This window comes from Bufo gargarizans, chromosome 1 (genome assembly GCF_014858855.1).
Source record: "Bufo gargarizans isolate SCDJY-AF-19 chromosome 1, ASM1485885v1, whole genome shotgun sequence".
In the NCBI taxonomy this organism is placed as follows: Eukaryota; Metazoa; Chordata; class Amphibia; order Anura; family Bufonidae; genus Bufo; species Bufo gargarizans.
In genome coordinates, this window is record NC_058080.1 from 664105196 (window position 1) to 664124065 (window position 18870).

The 18870-nt window shown below is 44.3% G+C and overlaps 1 protein-coding gene across 1 annotated transcript; it reads right to left on the minus strand.

The window, feature by feature from the left end:
- Nucleotides 1-12811: 12811 nt before the first annotated feature.
- On the minus strand, nt 12812-15181 carry LOC122929391 (zinc finger MYM-type protein 1-like). The gene has a single exon (XM_044282947.1). It carries the CDS (start codon nt 15179-15181, stop codon nt 12812-12814), a length of 2370 nt encoding a protein of 789 aa, XP_044138882.1.
- Between the last annotated feature and the right edge of the window lie 3689 nt (nt 15182-18870).

Sequence of the window (18870 nt, forward strand, 5' to 3'; positions counted from 1 at the left end):
CACAGAGGGATGCTGAGGCTGCACAGAAGAAAGCGGAAATGGAAGCTGAGGCTGCACAGAGGGATGCTGAGGCTGCACAGAAGAAAGCGGAAATGGAAGCTGAGGCTGCACAGAAGAAAGCGGAAATGGAAGCTGAGGCTGCACAGAGGGATGCTGAGGCTGCACAGAAGAAAGCGGAAATGGAAGCTGAGGCTGCACAGAAGAAAGCGGAAATGGAAGCTGAGGCTGCACAGAAGAAAGCGGAAATGGAAGCTGAGGCTGCACAGAGGGAAGCTGAGGCTGCAAAGAAGAAAGCGGAAATGGAAGCTGAGGCTGCACAGAGGGATGCTGAGGCTGCACAGAAGAAAGCGGAAATGGAAGCTGAGGCTGCACAGAGGGATGCTGAGGCTGCACAGAAGAAAGCGGAAATGGAAGCTGAGGCTGCACAGAAGAAAGCGGAAATGGAAGCTGAGGCTGCACAGAGGGAAGCTGAGGCTGCACAGAAGAAAGCGGAAATGGAAGCTGAGGCTGCACAGAAGAAAGCGGAAATGGAAGCTGAGGCTGCACAGAAGAAAGCGGAAATGGAAGCTGAGGCTGCACAGAAGAAAGCGGAAATGGAAGCTGAGGCTGCACAGAGGGAAGCTGAGGCTGCAAAGAAGAGAGCAAAAATAGAAGTCTTAGAAAAACAATGTGAGTACGGCAAAGACATGGCAAGACTAAGAGTCTTAGAGCAGGCTGTAAGTGACAATGAAAGAAGTGTCAGTAGCCATCACTCTATTATATCTCATGCATCAGTGTCATCACAGACCTCATCAAAACTCCATTACTCTGTCATAACAGCAAAAGAACTCAACCAAGGTGTTGTCTCTACATCTATTACACCTTCTCAAGTGGCAGAAATGGGTACGAATAGAAATGACCTAAACACTATCACAGTAACCTGCCACCCTCTAACCAATCCACTATTATGCGGCTACAAACCAACACACCTTTGGACCGTACACCAGCTCCAGTGTTAAACGCCTCAGCACCATCTTATGTTCCCAAGTCACTTAACGTCAATGTACCAGCTACTGCAACTAACTTTGTTCCGTCTGCAATTGTATGCCCAAAGTCTGAAAACACAGACATGTCGCAGTTTGCCAAGTACATCCTTCGCAGAGAACTCACTAGGACGGGCCTCACCATGTATTATGACAAACCTGAAAATTACCGAGGCTGGAAATTCACCTTTAAAGCAACAATCAGCGAATTAGATATCACTGTTGCAGAAGAATTGGATCTACTCATCAGGTGGCTAGGTCCTCAGTCTGCTGAACGTATCAAGAGACTTAAAACCATTTACATTTCCAATCCTGCTGCAGGTCTCGACGCTGCTTGGGACAGACTTGTTTTGTTTTAAAATTGTTTTTATTGGTTTTACAGCAGTAGGACGTACAATCTTTGTTTGCCTTCATAGGCACGAATACAAGAATGCATCTGAAGTACATAGGCGTGCGCAGCCTATTGCATTAGGGTGTGCACCCTAAAGCACAAACACACGCCGCGCGTGTGTATGATTATATATATATATATATATATATATATACACATACACATTCACATACATATACACACAAATACACTAAGGGGTATCAGGGTACATTATTATACAGGGGTAATATAACTAAGGGGTATCAGGGTAAATTATACAGGAGTAATATAACTAGGAGGGCTATCAGGAACATTATACAGGGGTAATATAACTTATATTATATAAGTTATATTCCCCCTTCATCATGTTGCCTGAGATAGCCCTCCTCAGTTATATTACCCCTGTATAATAATGTACCCTGATACCCCTTAGTTTTACCCCCTGTATAAATTACCCTGATCCCTCAGTTATATTACCCCCTGTATAATGTCCCCGATAGCCCTCCTCAGTTATATTACCCCCTGTAATTTACCCTGATACCCCTCAGTTATACGGTATCATATAACTGAGGGGTATCAGGGTACATTATACAGGGGTGTAAATGACGAGCGGTAGCAAGCAGCAGGAAACATACAGGGCAGAGTTCCAGTGGCGTAGTGTGGGTTTTGCCAGCACCCAGAGCAATTCAAGTATTGCTCCCCCCCCCAACCCTTCCTCAACGTTTTCATTCGGAGATATGACCGCCATGATACCTTCCTTCAACCGCGTCTCTGCAGAGTTTCACAGATTTTTTTTTAGATTTCTCACTTTACTATTATCCTCAGATAACAGACCTCCCCTCCCCCCGTAGTGCCCATAAGTATAATGCCCTCTGTATAATTATAATATATACTGGCCCCTCTGTATTATTATTATTATTATTATTATTAATAATATTATAATGGCCCCCTCTGTATTAGGCTCCCTTCACACGTCCGCAGAATGTGTCCGCATCCATTCCGCAATTGTGCGGAACGGGTGCGGACCCATGCATTCTCTATGGGGACAGAATGGATGTGGAAAGCACACAGTGTGCTCTTCGCATCCGCATTTCCGGAGCGGCCTGCCGAACTTCCGGTTCGCGGCTCTGGAAAAAAATAGAACATGTCCTATTCTTGTCCGCAGCTGTGGACAAGAATAGGCAGTTCTATGGGGGTGCCGGCCGGGTGTATTGTGGATCCGCAAAACACTACAGACGTGTCAATGGACCCGAATAGTAATAATTATGGCGCTCTTCAGCCCCTCTAGCATACAGTCCTATGTAAAATACATCACTCCTTGCCTTCAGCCCCTCCAACATACAGTCCCATGTAAAATACAAAACTCCCCCTGCCTTCAGCCCCTCCAGCATATAGTCCCATGTAAATAATATCACCCTTCCCCTCTTCGCCGCCTGCCTTCAGCCCTTCAGCATACAGTCCCATGTAAAATACATCACTCCCCGCCTTCAGCCCCTCCAACATACAGTCCCATGTAAAATACAAAACTCCCCCTGCCTTCAGCCCTTCCAGCATACAGTCCCCATGTAAAACAATATTACCCCTCCAGCATACAGTATCATGTAAAATACATCACTCTCTCTGCCTTTAGCCCCTCCAGCATACAGTCCCCATGTAAATAATATCACTTCACCCCCCTCTCTCTTCAGACCACTCTAACATACAGTCTCCAGTACAAGGATTATTCCTCCTCCCTTCAGCCCCTGCAAAAAGCCCCCCAATAACACATAACAGTCAATCTTCTCCACACACTGACCTGTAGCTTCTGCTCCTCTCTCCAACGTGCTCTGTTGAATCTCCTCCTGCACATCTTGAGGCCCCGCCCCCTGTATGACGAGACTCCGCCTCTTCCGGTCATCATACCTCCCTGGAGCAAATCCATTCTAGGGCTCTACGGTCTCATAGGCTTCAGAACACTCGCCTGAAGCCTATGTGAAGCATGGGATCAGGAGTTGGCACTTGACAGATGGCAGTGCAGCACGGAGGTGATGATTAGGGTGTGCCCAGGCACACCCGGCACACCCCGTGCGCACGCCTATGCTGAAGTAGTACAGTCGTATGAGAAAGTCCATATCACATAATAAGAAATAAAAAGGGGAAGACAATAACGTAGGAAGGTCTGAGGGGATGAAAGGGATGGGGGGGGAGAGAAAACTCCCCAATGTTGCCAAAAGGTAGGACTAGTACCAAATAGTTGTTGCTATGCTACCTTCGATGGTCACGAGATCCCTAAAGCTGTACAAGTCAGATCTAAAAACCTCTGTAGTCTTTCCATGGTTTCCATATCGCTTCAAATCTGTGTGGTGTTCGGGCTTCCCAGTGAGCTATCTGCTCCAGGCGGTACAATTGATCACATCTAGCGATCCATTGTTTTAATGGGGGAATCTCCGTCTTTTTCCAGTAAACTGCAATGAGTATTCTGGAAGCCGCCAGTAAAATCTGACTCAACTTTTGCGTATCTCTAGGGCACCTGAGATCCCCGAACACCCCAAAGAGACACACTTTCGGAGAGACCGGAAATGGTATCTTACATATCTCAGACAGGACTTTACATATTTTTTGCCAGTAGGGAGAAATCTTAGTACACTTCCACCATAAATGGCTATGATTACCTATATCCTGTTCACATCTCCAACCGTTTGGGCTGCATTCAGGGAACATGCGGTTAATTCTTTGTGGTGTATAGTACCATTGAGTGAGTACCTTATAACTATTCTCTTGTAGTTTGACACACCTGGACACCCCATGAGGAGCTGTCAATACACTCTGTATTTCTCTTGTTGAAAACCGAATACTTAACTCACTCTCCCATTTAGATATGAAAGGAAACTTGTCTGGGCGGGATAGGGCCAATAGCAGGCTATATAATTTAGACATTTTACCCTTTGAGTCTTTTAATTGCAGAGCCATTTTTTCAAAAATTGAGTTTTCTAAAGGGGCACTCAAAGTTTTAAGATGGGACTTAATAGAGTGAAGAAAATGTGCTTTTTGGAAGTCTGACAGGCACGCTACTGTAGGGTGTTTTCCTAGATCTTCAAAAGTTGGAATATCATTGTCTGGGCATAACGCCAAAACCGGTGTGGTATTAGCTTTGGCTCTGTCCGATACGGTTTCCCAAAACTGGGTCGAGGAGTGGCAAAGTACATCCCGAACCTGCATTAGGGTGAGGTAATTAGATAATAGATGCTGTGTCCATTTGGAATCTTTCCACATGTCCAAAGCATACTTAGTGATGATGCTACATGTTTGTAATCTGGCGTGTTTTGGGGATTGATCCAAAAAAATGAGGGAGTGAAGTGGGAGATTTAGCATATTATCTTCTGTATTCAGATCTAAACGTTCTGAATAGGGTCTCAACCACTCTAGGCATCTAAGTGCAATCACTGCTTTGTGATATGTATACAGATCTGGGATACCCAATCCCATTCCTAGGGTGTTGCACCATGAGAGAGAGAGGTAGCCTAGCTCTCTTCCCACCCCAGAGGAATTTAGACAGAATTCCCTGCAGTTTTACAAAATAAGTTTTGGGGATTGGAATCGGCAATGCTTGTAGGTAGTAAAGAACTGTGGGTAGCAGTATTGTTTTAATCAGTGTTCTTCGCCCGAACCATGAAACAAATGGGATATCCCAAGAACCCAGGAGATCCTCTAGGCGTTTTGGCAGTGGCTGGAAGTTATCTCGAAACAAGTTAGAAAAATTTGGGGTCAAAGTTATCCCCAAGAAAACTATGGATTCATTGGTACACTGAAATGGGGTGGTTTTGCTTGGGACAGACTTGAACGTAGCTTTGGCAGCTCTGAGGCCATCGAAGATGCCTTACTCAAAAGGTTGCAAAGCTTCCCAAGGATTACAGCTAAAGACAATCTAAAGCTTCAAGAACTTAGTGATCTTCTACTAGAGCTTCAACTAGCTAAGGCTGACACCCACCTACCCGGTCTTAGTTACCTTGACACCCCTCGTGGCATCAACCCTATTGTCCTTAAGCTACCATATGACATCCAAGAAAAATGGGTTAGTCAAGGGTCTACTTACAAGAAAAGGTATAGAGTAGCATTTCCTCCCTTTTCCTACTTCTGTACCTTCATAAAAGAAAATTTCGGACTGTAAGAATGACCCAAGTTTCTTCTACGGTGACTGTAACCCTCTTAGTCCACCTTCTTCAGGACCCGCAAACACTCGCATAACACACAGAGACCGCAGTGATCCAGTGTCAGTGAAAAGGACTGATGTTCAACCTGCACCTGCTACGGTTCTTCCGAAGACTGGACAAAACAAGAAACTTGAGGATCCGAATCGCCAATGTCCCATACATAACAAGCCACACCCACTTAAGAAGTGCATCAGTTTCAGAAAGAAACCTCTACAGGAACGCAAGGAACTTTTAAAGGAATTTGGAGTTTGTTTCAGATGCTGTGCTTCCACAGAACACCTGGCAAAAGACTGTAAGGTCATCATTAAGTACACAGAATGCGGTAGTGACAACCACGTTCAAACCCTTCATCTGTACCAACACAGCACTACTCCATCCACTGACATTCCCCCCAGGGCAAAGCTTGACGGGGAGCACGCTGAACAAATAGCAACCTCCACCCCAGTGTTCTCAACATGCACTGAAGTCTGTGGGAAAGGACTTTGTGGGAAATCCTGTGCTCAGATATGCTTGTTTGACGTATACGCAAAGGGCAAACCTGAAAGGGCTGTAAGACTGTATACCATTCTCGACGACCAGAGTAACCGATCTCTTGCAAGTACAAGGTTCTTTGATCTCTTAGGCATAGCAGGAGGTGCTCTACCTTTATACCCTAGGTACTTGTGCAGGGATTACAGAAGTCTAGGGTAGAAGAGCCAGTGACCTTGTAGTTACTCCTCTCAATGGCAACTTGGAAATACCCTTGCCTACTATCATTGAGTGCAATCAGATCCCAACTAACAAGGATGATAGTCCCACTCCTGAAGCTGCCTTGCACTATACTCACTTGAAAGACATAGCTGATCAAATACCAGCCTTAGATGAGAATTCTGATATACTGTTGCTACTCGGGAGAGACATCCTAAGGGTGCACAAGGTGCGCCATCAAATCAACGGCCCACATGATGCACCTTACGCCCAGAGTCTGGATCTAGGCTGGGTAATTATTTGCAACGTCTGTTGTAGCAACGCCAGGAGACCTCTCTCGGTTTCTTCTTTTAAAACTCCTGTCCTGCCCAATGGATGCACTACATGCTTTCCAAGACAACAACACCACTATTGTGTGAAAGAAAGACTGTGTGTCAAAGGTACACCAGAGCGTATCATACTTGATGATAGGAAAGCACAAAAGACAATGAGTTAGCAGCCACAATGGAAGACAAGGAATTCTTGAGAACCATGAGTAATGAGTTCTATCAAGATGATTCTAACAGCTGGGTTGCGCTGCTACCATTCTGCACTCCAAGGAAGAGAATTCCAAATAATAGACAACACGCAGATTCACGGTTCATCTCTTTAGAGCGCAACCTGAACCGGAAACAGGAGATGAAGAAAAATTTTGTCGAATTTATGCAGAAGGTGTTTGAGAGAGATCATGCTGAACCTGCACCCCCTCTTATACAAGGAGAAGAATGCTGGTACCTACGGTGTTTTGGTGTCTATCATCCTCGTAAGCCTGACCAGATTAGAGTGGTCTTTGACTCAAGTGCTCGCCATGAAGGCATTTCTCTCAATAACAATCTTCTCTCTGGACCCAATCTGAACAGCAACCTCTTGGGAGTCCTATTCCGCTTTAGACAAGAGCCAATTGCCATTATGGCCGACATCCAACAAATGTTTCATTGTTTAATCGTCCGTGAAGATAACAGAAACGTCCTCAGATTCCGATGGTATCGCAATAATGATGTCAACAACGAGGTCATAGACTATCGGATGAAAGTTCACGTGTTCGAAAATCGCCCTTCCCCAGCAGTTGCCATTTATGGACTGAGAAAAACTGCCCGAGAAGGCGAACAGGCGTTCAGGACGGATGCATGTCAGTTTGGGGAAAGGAACCTCTATGTGGATGACGTCTTAAGTCCCTACCTACGGAAGAAGAGGCCATTGACCTTCTCACCAGAACCCAGAACATGCTCGCCACTGCCAACCTCAGACTACACAAAATCATCTCCAACAGCAAAACTCCAAAAAATAAAAATAAAGATTCAATGGGGTTAAAGGGGTTTTCTCAAGACGCAGTTTTATACTTGCTTTCTCCCGGTGAGTCGTCCACTTCCTGGTTTCGGCAGGGGGCGGGCTCCATCTTCATTGATGTCTTCTCCCAGCCGGGCCACACGCTGTACTGAACGCGCACACCAAGTCCGCGCATGCGCCCTGGTGACTTCTTCCTGGCCAGTATAGTATACTTGCCAGGAAGAAGTCACCAGGGCGCATGCGCGGACTCGGCATGCGCGTTCAGTACAGCGTGCGGCCGGCCGGGAGAAGAAAAGAAGCCGCGGTGGCCGTAACCAGGGGAGACGGAAGACAACAGTCAGGTAAGTATATGTTTATTTTTTTCTAAGGGGTGGGGATTTGTTAATGAAATATATTTAGAAAAATGATCACTGTTAAATCATTAACAGATTTAACAGTGATCATTAAGATAATAATACCCCTTTGAGGTCTGGACTCTGTGGTGGCCAATCCATGTGTGAAAATGATGTCTCATGCTCCCTGAACCACTCTTTCACAATTTGAGCCCGATGAATCCTGGCATTGTCATCTTGGAATATGCCCGTGCCATCGGGGAAGAACAAATCCATTGATGGAATAACCTGGTCATTCAGTATGTTCAGGTAGTCAGCTGGCCTCATTCTTGGAGCACATACTGTTGCTGAACCTAGACCTGACCAACTGCAGCAACCCCAGATCATAGCTCTGCCCCCACAGGCTTGTACAGTAGGCACTAAGCATGATGGGTGCATCGCTTCATCTGCCTCTCTTTTTACCCTAATGCGCCCATCACTCTGGAACAGCGTAAATCTGGACTCATCAGACCACATGCAGTGTCCCACATATGTGTGTAAATGGGACGCTTCAAAGATCTGCAATTGTATATATGGTATTCTTTATTTTCTGGCTGGCAATGTCATTACATTCATTTGCCCCTAGGTGGTGCTGGCACCACATAATATATATAGTGGGGTGTGTCTAGCTTAGCGGGAGGTAGTGTAGAGAAGGAAGTTGGAGGAGGAGAAGCAAGCTCATGGAGGAGAGACACAGGCTAAAGTCACCATGTAGCTATGTTCCTTTCCTCTGGACCCTGATCAAGCCGAGAGGAGATATATACAGAAGACAAGCACCAGACAGTGGGTCTATACACCAAGATGCAGAGAGACTAGCGAGGGTAACAGCTAACTATGGCTTATGGACCTCATTAGCACCAGGTGGTTCAACTGTTCAATCTTGTCATTCAACATAAAATGGTGGATATATTACTCTCTTCAGTATCTGTACTCTCACTTTAAGTTATTTAAGCACTTTATGATCTCTTTGAGAGGTATATCTAAGATTTAACTAATAGTTCTGCTTGCAGTATGCAGTTAGCAGTGACTATTTGCAGATTGGTTGAGTATGAGCCGGTATGGTTGTATGCAATTTGGATTGCAATATGGAATCTGAATGCTTGCAATTTGGATTTTCAATTAAATTTGGTGGAACTGTAAGTAAACACAAATATATCTAGTTCAGTAATAGGAGGCTCATACCTATTTGCTTAGTTAAATCCAGGTGGCGACTTATTTTGGACAGGCAGTGTGTGTGTGTGTGTGTATATATATATATATATATATAGCCATAAAAAATCAACGCAGCACTCTTCTTGCGTTTATTTTTCATGGATATACATGCCTGATGTCAAGGGTGAGACGCATGCACCTGATTATAAAAGCGAGTGCTGCCGGAATTTAGATTTTTATTTATTTATATATATATATATATATATATATATATATATATATATAATCTTAAATTGTTCTTCATATTTGTGAAGGGAGGGAGGGGCCCAAAAAATTTTTCTTATGGAGCCTGAAGATTTCTATGTACGCCCCTGCTTGCTGACTTTCAGCGGCGACACCGCCTGCCCGTCAGACGTCTGATTTGTAACTGCCCGACGTGCTGTAACTCCACCTTGTATATGCTTGATAGGCTCCTCCAGCAGAAACGTGCCGTTAACGACTACCTGTATGAACTCTGCGGTAGGACAGGTTGTGGGGAGCTTGGGTTCTTTTCACCGTGCCAGTGGCTGCTAATGCGTGATGCATGCAGACTTCTGCGTTCATTTCATGAGATCACCAAACTGGTCAGTTGCAGCCAGGGCACCATCAGCGGCATCGTACCTTACGCCTTCTTTCTGGAGCATGCATTGCGTTGTCATTGATCAAACCGTCAAGGAGCAGGAGCTGGAAGATGAGGAAGTCCCAATGCTGAATTAATTCCCAGGAGTCTGAATAGGAGTCAGAGGAGGATGGTGGCTGGGGGAGGAGGAGGGGCAAGAAGAGCAGGCTTTAAACCTTTTGGGGATCCCTGGTGTTGTCCGTGGCTGGGGGGAGGAGACAAAGGAGTACATTCTCCTGGGCGATGAGCAGGAGCCAGGGTGCTCCACCGCTTCCAATTTAGTGCAAATGGGGGCCTTCATGCTCCAGTGTTTGAAGAGGGACCCCATATAAAAAGCATAAAGGTCAAGGACCTGTACTGTGTGGCAACGTACTTAGACCCCCGGTACAAACACAAAATGGCAGACATGTTACCAGCATCACAGAGGGCTGTCAGAATGGGCATTTCCAGGCCTTGCTAAGAGAGGATGCTGCATTCTGCTGTTGCGGGCACTGGCAGAGGAATTTTCACCCACAGCGAAACAGTTGTGGGTACCAATCCTACCGAGCCTGCAAAAAGAGGGCGGTTTGAAGATGTGTTGGTCACTTTAGATATGAGATCATTCTTGCAGCCAACCCATCAACAACCCCCTCTGGATCCAGCCTCAGGGAACGCCCAGACCGACAGGTGTCCGACTACATCGGGTTAACGGCCGATGTGGACGCTCTGAGAAGCAAGGAATCCCTTGACTACTGGGTGTGCAGGCTTGACCTGTGGCCAGAGCTGACACAATCTGCCATGGAACTCTTGGCTTTCCCCTCATCAAGTGTCCTGTCCGAAAGGATGTTAAGCGCAGCAGGGGGGTTCATAATCGATAAGCGCACTCATCTAGCTCACGATAAACGAGGCATGGATCTTGGAGGAATTCAACACCTGTGATGACCACGTGTAATTGAATTTCCTCATGCCAGCCCACACATATCCGCCACCACCCAGAACAAAGAATGGTCCTTGCCTTATGTATATACAGCGGCATAAAAGGCCTTTTATGTCAGGTGAATGCCTCATTTTTGGGGCCTGTACTGGCTGACAGTTACATATTTATCCTGTGACCGCCTAATGTACCTCCAGCCACAGAATCTAAAGTTCTTTGCTGTCAGGTGAATGCCTATTGCCTAATTTTTGGGGCCTGTACTGGCCGACAGTTACATATTTATCCTGTGACCGCCTAATGTACCTCCAGCCACAGAATCTAAAGTTCTTTGCTGTCAGGTGAATGCCTATTGCCTAATTTTTGGGGCCTGTATTTTTATCTCTAGCCACATAATCACACTCTTGTCTCACTCCTCTGCCTCTCATTCACTGCATTCACCATAAGGACCTTCTAATGTCACAGGGTCATGTGACTGTTCCTCCCACCCCGTACTGTGCCCCCTTATACCCTGCATTGTGCCCTCTTACCACACCCTGTGCAGTGCCCCTAGTCATTCCCTGTACTGTGCCCTCTTATACCCTTTTATCCGGTCACGGTATGGTAGTGTTATCCAGTCACTGTACAGAGGTGTTATCCGGTCAATGTAGGGCGGTGGTATCCAATAACTGTATCCCTTTCCCTTCCCACACATGGCATGAGCAGGAAAAATATGCAGATTGCAGTTCTAAGGACCTTTGCGCAACAATCTGTGTCAGAAATACGCCTAACATAGACGTATTTCTATATAATAAATGACCACCTAATTGTATTATTATTATTCGCGGGTAGGGCTTGTATCTTCTTTATATTATATAGATTCTAATGTATTATACTGTGCCCTGTATTCAGGGCCGATCCTAGGGTCACAGGCGCCTGGGTGCAGAAATATTTCTGGCGCCCCCACATGGGCGTGGTTATCTTACTAACTCCTCCCCTTTACAATGTTTCTATGGCAACAACTTCAGCCCCCAACTTCAGCCCCACCAATTTGCTTTGACAATAACTTAGTCAACGGCTTTGACAAGTCAAAATAAATGTTTTATTTATTGACAAATCTGTGTCAAGTGCATGTAAATCAAATAGTGCAAATAGTACAAATAGTGTACTTGGACTATAAATATGAACTGAACAATATAACATTTTTGAACAGAAAATGAGGTAGCAGAAAATCTATAATAACAGATGCAAAATATGCAAGATAGATTGATTCTGTACTTTTTACATTTTCAATAAATACAATAACTAAAGTGCAAATAACAGATTCATGCATACAATCAAGTGCAAATATCAATTAAATAAAGTTAAATAAACTTAAAGTGGCTTGCTTCCCGGCCTCCTTCTTAGCAACCAGCTATATACAGTGTGTTTAAAGAGGAAAAAAAACACAAAATGCATAAAAACTGCATGCAAAAAGGAGGGTTTAAAAACACAAAAAGCACTGCAAAACATGCCTGAAAAACGCATCAAGGCAGCACAGCAGCCTAGATGTAAATCTAGTCTTAGAGTGCTCTGATTAACCCCAAATAAAGTTCAGCACTTCTAGTAGGTCTTTCCTAACATTTTCTTAGTCGCATCCTAGAACAAAATCCATGGTCCGCAGAGAGCTTTCAAAGCATCAGATGGATCTCATTGTTAGAAGGTATCAGTCAGGAGAAGGGTACAAAAGAATTTCCAAGGCATTAGATACACCATGGAACACAGTGAAGACAGTCATCATCAAGTGGAGAAAATATGTCACAACAGTGACATCACCAAGTACTGGACATCCCTCCAAAATTTATGAAAAGATGAGAAGAAACTGGTCAGGGAGGCTGCCAAGAGGCCTACAGCAACATTAAAGGAGCTGCAGGAATATATGGCAAGTGCTGGCTGTAAGGTGGTACATGTGACAACAATCTCCAGTATTCTTCAAATGCCTGGGCTATGGGGTAGAGTGGCACGCCTTTTCTTAAGAAAAACATACAAGCCCAACTAAATATTGAAAACACACATCTGCAGTCTCCCAAAAAATGTTGGTACATTATCTTCTAGTTGTGAGACACTAGGAAAGGATGCATGCAGTGTGTACACATTGATTATTTAATCAAACAAAACGAACTCTTCGAGCCTTGGCAACAGCAAAATTTCTAATCACATCATCTATATCCAAGTCTTCGCAGAAGGATTTTTCAATGGATATAATGGATAAGTTGGTAAGTCTTGCCTGGGACATCGTGGAACGGAGATAATTTTTTATCAGCTTTAGTTTGGAAAATGAACGTTCCCCAGCAGCTACACTTACAGGAAGTGTCATCAATATTCTCAGTGAAACAGAAAGGTTTGGGAATGTGTTGGTCAAGTTATTCTCCACTAGATACTGCAAGATGTTGGTGACTGTCATCTCCTGGGTTAGAAAAGGTCGAATGGTGTCCAGTTCATCACAAAGATCTATTCCATTAATGTCAGAGTGGGATAACTGGCTGTCAGTTAATTTGTTTTGCAGATCCATGGAACACTTCAATATATCCTTTTTGTCCATCCCAAGTTTTGGGATTTCATATAAAAATGCAAATGTGTCACAGTGGCTCTGAAGTAATGTGAATCTCTCATTTATGGACTGGATGGATGTGTCCAAAACGGCAAAGAAAAAATTCACTTTAAAATATTGTGTAGGGTCTGCAAGAGACTCATCTTCATGTTCATAGTCAAAAATCTTCTTTTTCCGTCGAGGTCTAATTGTAAATGCATCAGGAAATTTTGCTTCACAATCAAGCTTTTCAGCTATTCCTTTGGCATCAGCTAGCGCATTCTCAAAGCCTTCATCAGACCTGTATTCCACCAAGTGCTTGATCAACTTCTCCAGTTCCTGTACACAGCCTGATAGGTTTGATGTTGTTTGCTGCATTATTTTGCTGATCACATTCACCTTTGATAATAATTCATACCAAATGACAATGGAACAGATGAATTTGAATGATTTTATTTTCGTTGCCAAGGATTGAGCTTGATGTTTAGTGTTAATGTCCCTGTTGTCATCATCTGAGATGTCATACAGTGCATCAAATACCTCAGGTAGGAAATATCGCAAGGGTTTAATTGCTGCAACTCTGCTTTCCCATCTGGTTTCGGAGAGTGGTTTTAAAGTTAGATTTGTAACGTGCTCCTTGAGTACTTGCCACCGTTGGGTGGATGAGGCAAAGAACACATAAAGTTCTTGAACGATGCCAAAGAAATCTATTGTCAGGAATGAAATCTTTGCAGCGTCATTCACCACCAAGTTGAGAGTATGTGCACTGCATGGCACAAAAAAGGCTCTTGGATTGATATTGAGTATTCTTTGCTGCAAACCATTATGTTTTCCTTTCATGTTTGCGCCATTGTCATAGGCTTGGCCACGCATATTCTCAATTGCAATGTGATTGTTCTTTAGGTAGGCCAGTAAAAAGGATGTCAGTCCTTCAGATGTTGTATTGTTTACTGGACAAAAATCAAGGAAGTGTTCTCGAACTTCAATTTTTTTTGCACTTTGATCTAGAACAACAAATCGGACAACAATACTAATCTGCTCAGTGTGGCTCATATCAGGAGTACAATCCAGGATAATGGAGAAATATTTGGACTCATTTAGGCTTCGTATAATTTTTTCTCTTATTTTTGTGCCAACTATGGCAATTATCTCATTCTGAATCTTGTAACCGAGATAATGTGGCATTTGTGAATGCTGTGAAATGGAGCACTGAATTCTCTGAATATGTTCAGATATGATGGGATCAAATTTCCCTATCATTTCAACCAATTTCAGGAAGTTACCATTATTGTTTTGAAACAAACGGGCATCACAGTCACGAAGCGCCAGATTTTGTCCTGCTAAATATTGGATAATGTAGATTATTCGCTGTATGACAGAATACCAGCGTTTCTCTTCTTGTTTAATGATCTTTTGATTGATATGATCAATGGTTGTTCCCTTTTCCAGAGCTCTTGAAAGATCCATCCATTTCTTATAATTTGTGATATGGATTGTGGTTTTTTCATGTCGGCTTAAATGTCTTGTCAGATGCTGCCAATCATTAAAGCCTTGTTTTGAGGCCAAAGCCATATTGTCACTGTTGAATATCCGGCAAGCAAAACACTGGACCGAATTATTAGCTGTAGAATAGATCAACCAATTTCTTGGTATCTTCTCTCCATTATCCAGTACTCTTTGGTAGTAAGAGATAGAAAAGCTCCTGTTGGTATCATCTTTTGGAAAAGTAAAAGCCTTTTCTTGAACAGGACCAATTTTTATCAAAGTTATTATGTGTTGGTCATCTATATTTTCAGGCCAGAAAGCAGGATCACTTGAGATTCCATGTGATGCTGTTGATGGCTCTTCAAGTTCCATTTCAGTTTCATCATCCATAAGTACAATAGACTCAGTGTCTGACTCAGAGGAAACATCAGATATATCTTCCTCTTCAATGTCAAAATGCATCTCTGCTGCTGAAACAATGTAACCTGAAGTTACATCTCCAGTTGTTATTGGCTCAGTACAACACTCGGGATCCACGGGTACCAGATCATCATCACATTCTGATTCTTCCAATTGTTTATTTTTTTCTCCTTCTCCCCTATGTGAAATGTCTATGACACTGGACCTTAACTCTTTGCTTGATGTTGATGCATCAGTGCAAAGGGAATCTTGACCACTGCTTAATGAAGACTGTGGCTGTAAGAAGCTTGTAATAGAAGAAGTAATTTTTTTCAAAGCTTCTTCCTTTCTTTTTCGGCGTTGCTTGTATTGACATCCTGATAACTTTTTTTTTTTGCTAGACATCTAAGGGGAAAAGCAAATGTATACTACACTGATCAGCCACAACATTAAAACCACTGACAGGTGAAGTGAATAGCATTGATTATATTATTACAATGACACATGTCAAGGGGTGGGATATATTAGGCAACTACAATGGGGTCTAATGGATCCTGGAGGGGGGGCTCTCTAACAGAGGCCCTCTTTGTGACCTGAATTTTGATGGGCACAGTGGCTGCATTTTGACGGGCACAGTAGCTGCGTTTGGATGGGCACAGTGGCTGCGTTTGGATGGGCACAGTGGCTGCGTTTGGACGGGCACAGTGGCTGCGTTTGGACGGGCACAGTGGCTGCGTTTGACGGGCACAGTGGCTGCGTTTGACGGGCACAGTGGCTGCGTTTGGACGGGCACAGTGGCTGCGTTTGACAGGCACAGTGGCTGTGTTTTTATGGCCACAGTATGTGTTTTGATGGGCACAATAGCTGCATTTTGATGGGCACAGTAGCTGCATTTTGATGGGCACAGTGGCTGCATGTTGATGGGCACAGTGGCTGCAGTTTGATGGGCACAATGGTTGCATTTAATGGCACACAGTAACAGTATTACTTACACACAGGGTGCAGCCAGGGAAGCCAGCCAGGTCAGGTGCAGTCAGCACCCACTTCGCAAGGCACTGCAGCAGCCAGCAGGCAGATGATCAGATCGATGGCACGCCACTCAGTCTGTCTAGCCAGACCAGGCAGAAGGCATTCAAGGCACTGGGCAGGCTCAATCAGCTCAGCTGAATCAGGCAGCAGCAGCTTTAAAATGCTCCGCTGTCCGCTCGCTCCAGTCCCTCCTCTGCCTCCTAGCTACCACGCTGTCTGAAGATGGCAGAGGTGGGTGGAGCCGAGCGGAGCTATATGATCTCCAGCCGCAGAGGCGGCGCGCCGCGGGCTCTGACGTCACGTCGTCACTGACATCCCGCTCGGCTCGCAGATTCCTCGGCGATTCGGAGGCTCGGCTGCTCGGCTTAACCCACCTCAGCCCCCAGTGCTTAAACACCCTGAAAGACCAGGCCAAGACTCCACTCCAGCCTGCCAGCGAACGATCGCCGCTGGCAGGCTGGAGATCAACTCTCTTACCTTCCGTTCCTGTGAGCGCGCGCGCCTGTGTGCGCGCGTTCACAGGAAATCTCGCGTCTCGCGAGAGGACGCGCCGGCGCGTCCAGGAGGAATGAATCAACCACCTCCAGGACGCGTCTGTGCGTACAGCAACAGCGGTCCGGAGGTGGTTAAAAAAAAAAAAAAAAGTTAAAAAAAAAAAAGTCTAAAAAAAAAAAGTCTAAAAAAAAAAAGTCCCGGCGGCTCGCTCGGCGCCTTTCGGGTGACAGCGCTGGGGTGCGGGGCACCCACTGCACCCTGTGTAGGATCGGCCCTGCCTGTATTTCCCAGTAGAAAATGATCTTTGGGAAACACAGTCCTCATCCCTGACCACCAGCACCAGGAAGCGCTCTGTCAGTACATGGCGGCCTCCCATCTCTGCCACGCTGCTCCGCTGTGTACTGGTGTTTATTCTGACACTAGGGCTGGGTTCACATCCTATTTTAGCCATCCATTTAATGCATACCAAAAATGTATGCGTTAACAGATGCCTCAGACTGATGCCGTACAGTGGCGTCCGTTCACCGCACAGTTCCATGGTAGAAAAAAAAGTTTACGTTAACATATGCATTTTTTTAGTGAACGCTGCAGGATGCAAAAACGTGGAGTGCTACACATTTGTATACATCAAACTCCAGCAGGGCACATTTTTGAGACTTTCCCTTTAAGACGCATAAAAATGGCCCCTGATTAAAATAAAAAAAAATTGTGGGAATTTTTGCCAATGAGCCCCCTCTGATATATCACTGTCCATGTTGTGGGACTATTTCTGCACTTCTAGATCGTATTTTCTGGCTGCAAATATGACCTGAAGGTTTTTCAGGTTTGTCTGCCATTAAAGTGAATGGGGCCCGCCCCTAACATTGCGTACGCGCGTTTGGGAATCGTCCCGGCCGATGTTTGTCCATCACTAATCCCCTTATCCATTTTCTATCCTTCAAATGTGTGTGAATGTACAAAAGACAACTTGATCTTTCTCCACTAGAGCCAGACGCTCTGATTCACTATCTTTAATGGAGTGAGGGTTTCTGTTAATGTATTTTTTCTCAAGTACATTGCAATCAATCCCCAATAGAAACTGGAAATGGTTTTGTGCACATAGACTGAAATCCAGCAGCCCATCAATATTCTAGTACTTCTACCAAGGAAGCTGCTGACTTTCAACATAGCAGCTTTTACGTAATCCCATCAGAATTTCTGCGTAGTTTTCTGAGGTCATCACTAGCACTTAAATGCTTATTATCCCTTTTTCTACAGCTTTTATAGAGATCACCAAAAATATCACACGAGCTTGTGGTTTCCACCACTTTACTATTGATTAGTGCCCTTTAGGTCATATAACAAATGCACAGGAACGTAACCTTTATTTGCAACAACACAAGACTGCAATGTGGGCATAACTAGAGACATAGGAAGTTGGCGGGCCTTAATTCAAATTTATACCAGGGGACGTCCAGCAAAATATACCCAATTTGTTAAAGGGGTTGTCCACTTTCTACTATTAAATACCTATCCTCATCTATGTTCTGTGATATAAGTATAATAATTACTCCTGTTTAGTAACATCACTGTGTGGATTTTTAGGATCATTAAAACCAGTGGCGTAGCTAGAAATGCGATCAAGTAGAAGAAACGATAGCGGCACTCACCCAGATGTTGCAAGTAGTGTCTTTATTCTTTAAAGTTGCATACAAAGTTCAGCAGGCTGGGGCGGACTTAGCGTGTGTTCGCTGAGTGATATCCCACAACACGTACAGTGCCTTGAAAAAGTGTTTATACCCCTTGAACTTTCGCACATTTTTTCATGTTAAATCCACAAACTAAAATTTTATTGGGATTTTATGTGATAGACCAACACAAAGTAACAAGTGTGTGTAAAATGAAAAGAAAATGATACATGGTTTTCAAAAATTTTAATAAAAAATCTGGAAAGATTTTGATGTAGAATATGTTACTATTAATGGCCAATATAACTATCTAGGAGAGTTTGAAGTTACACAATTCAATAGTTAGAAATGTAGACACTTGGGGCAGAATACCCCTGTCGAAACCCAATCCACATCCCAATAATTTCTTCTCTAAATTGATATTTGTATTCCCTCAATCAAATCTGCTAAACTTCAACCCCAAACGAGGAAGCCAAATAGATATTTCTGTTAGGCCTCATGCACACGACCGTTGTGTGCATCCGCGGCCGTTGTTCCCTTTTTTTTTTTTCGCTGACTCAT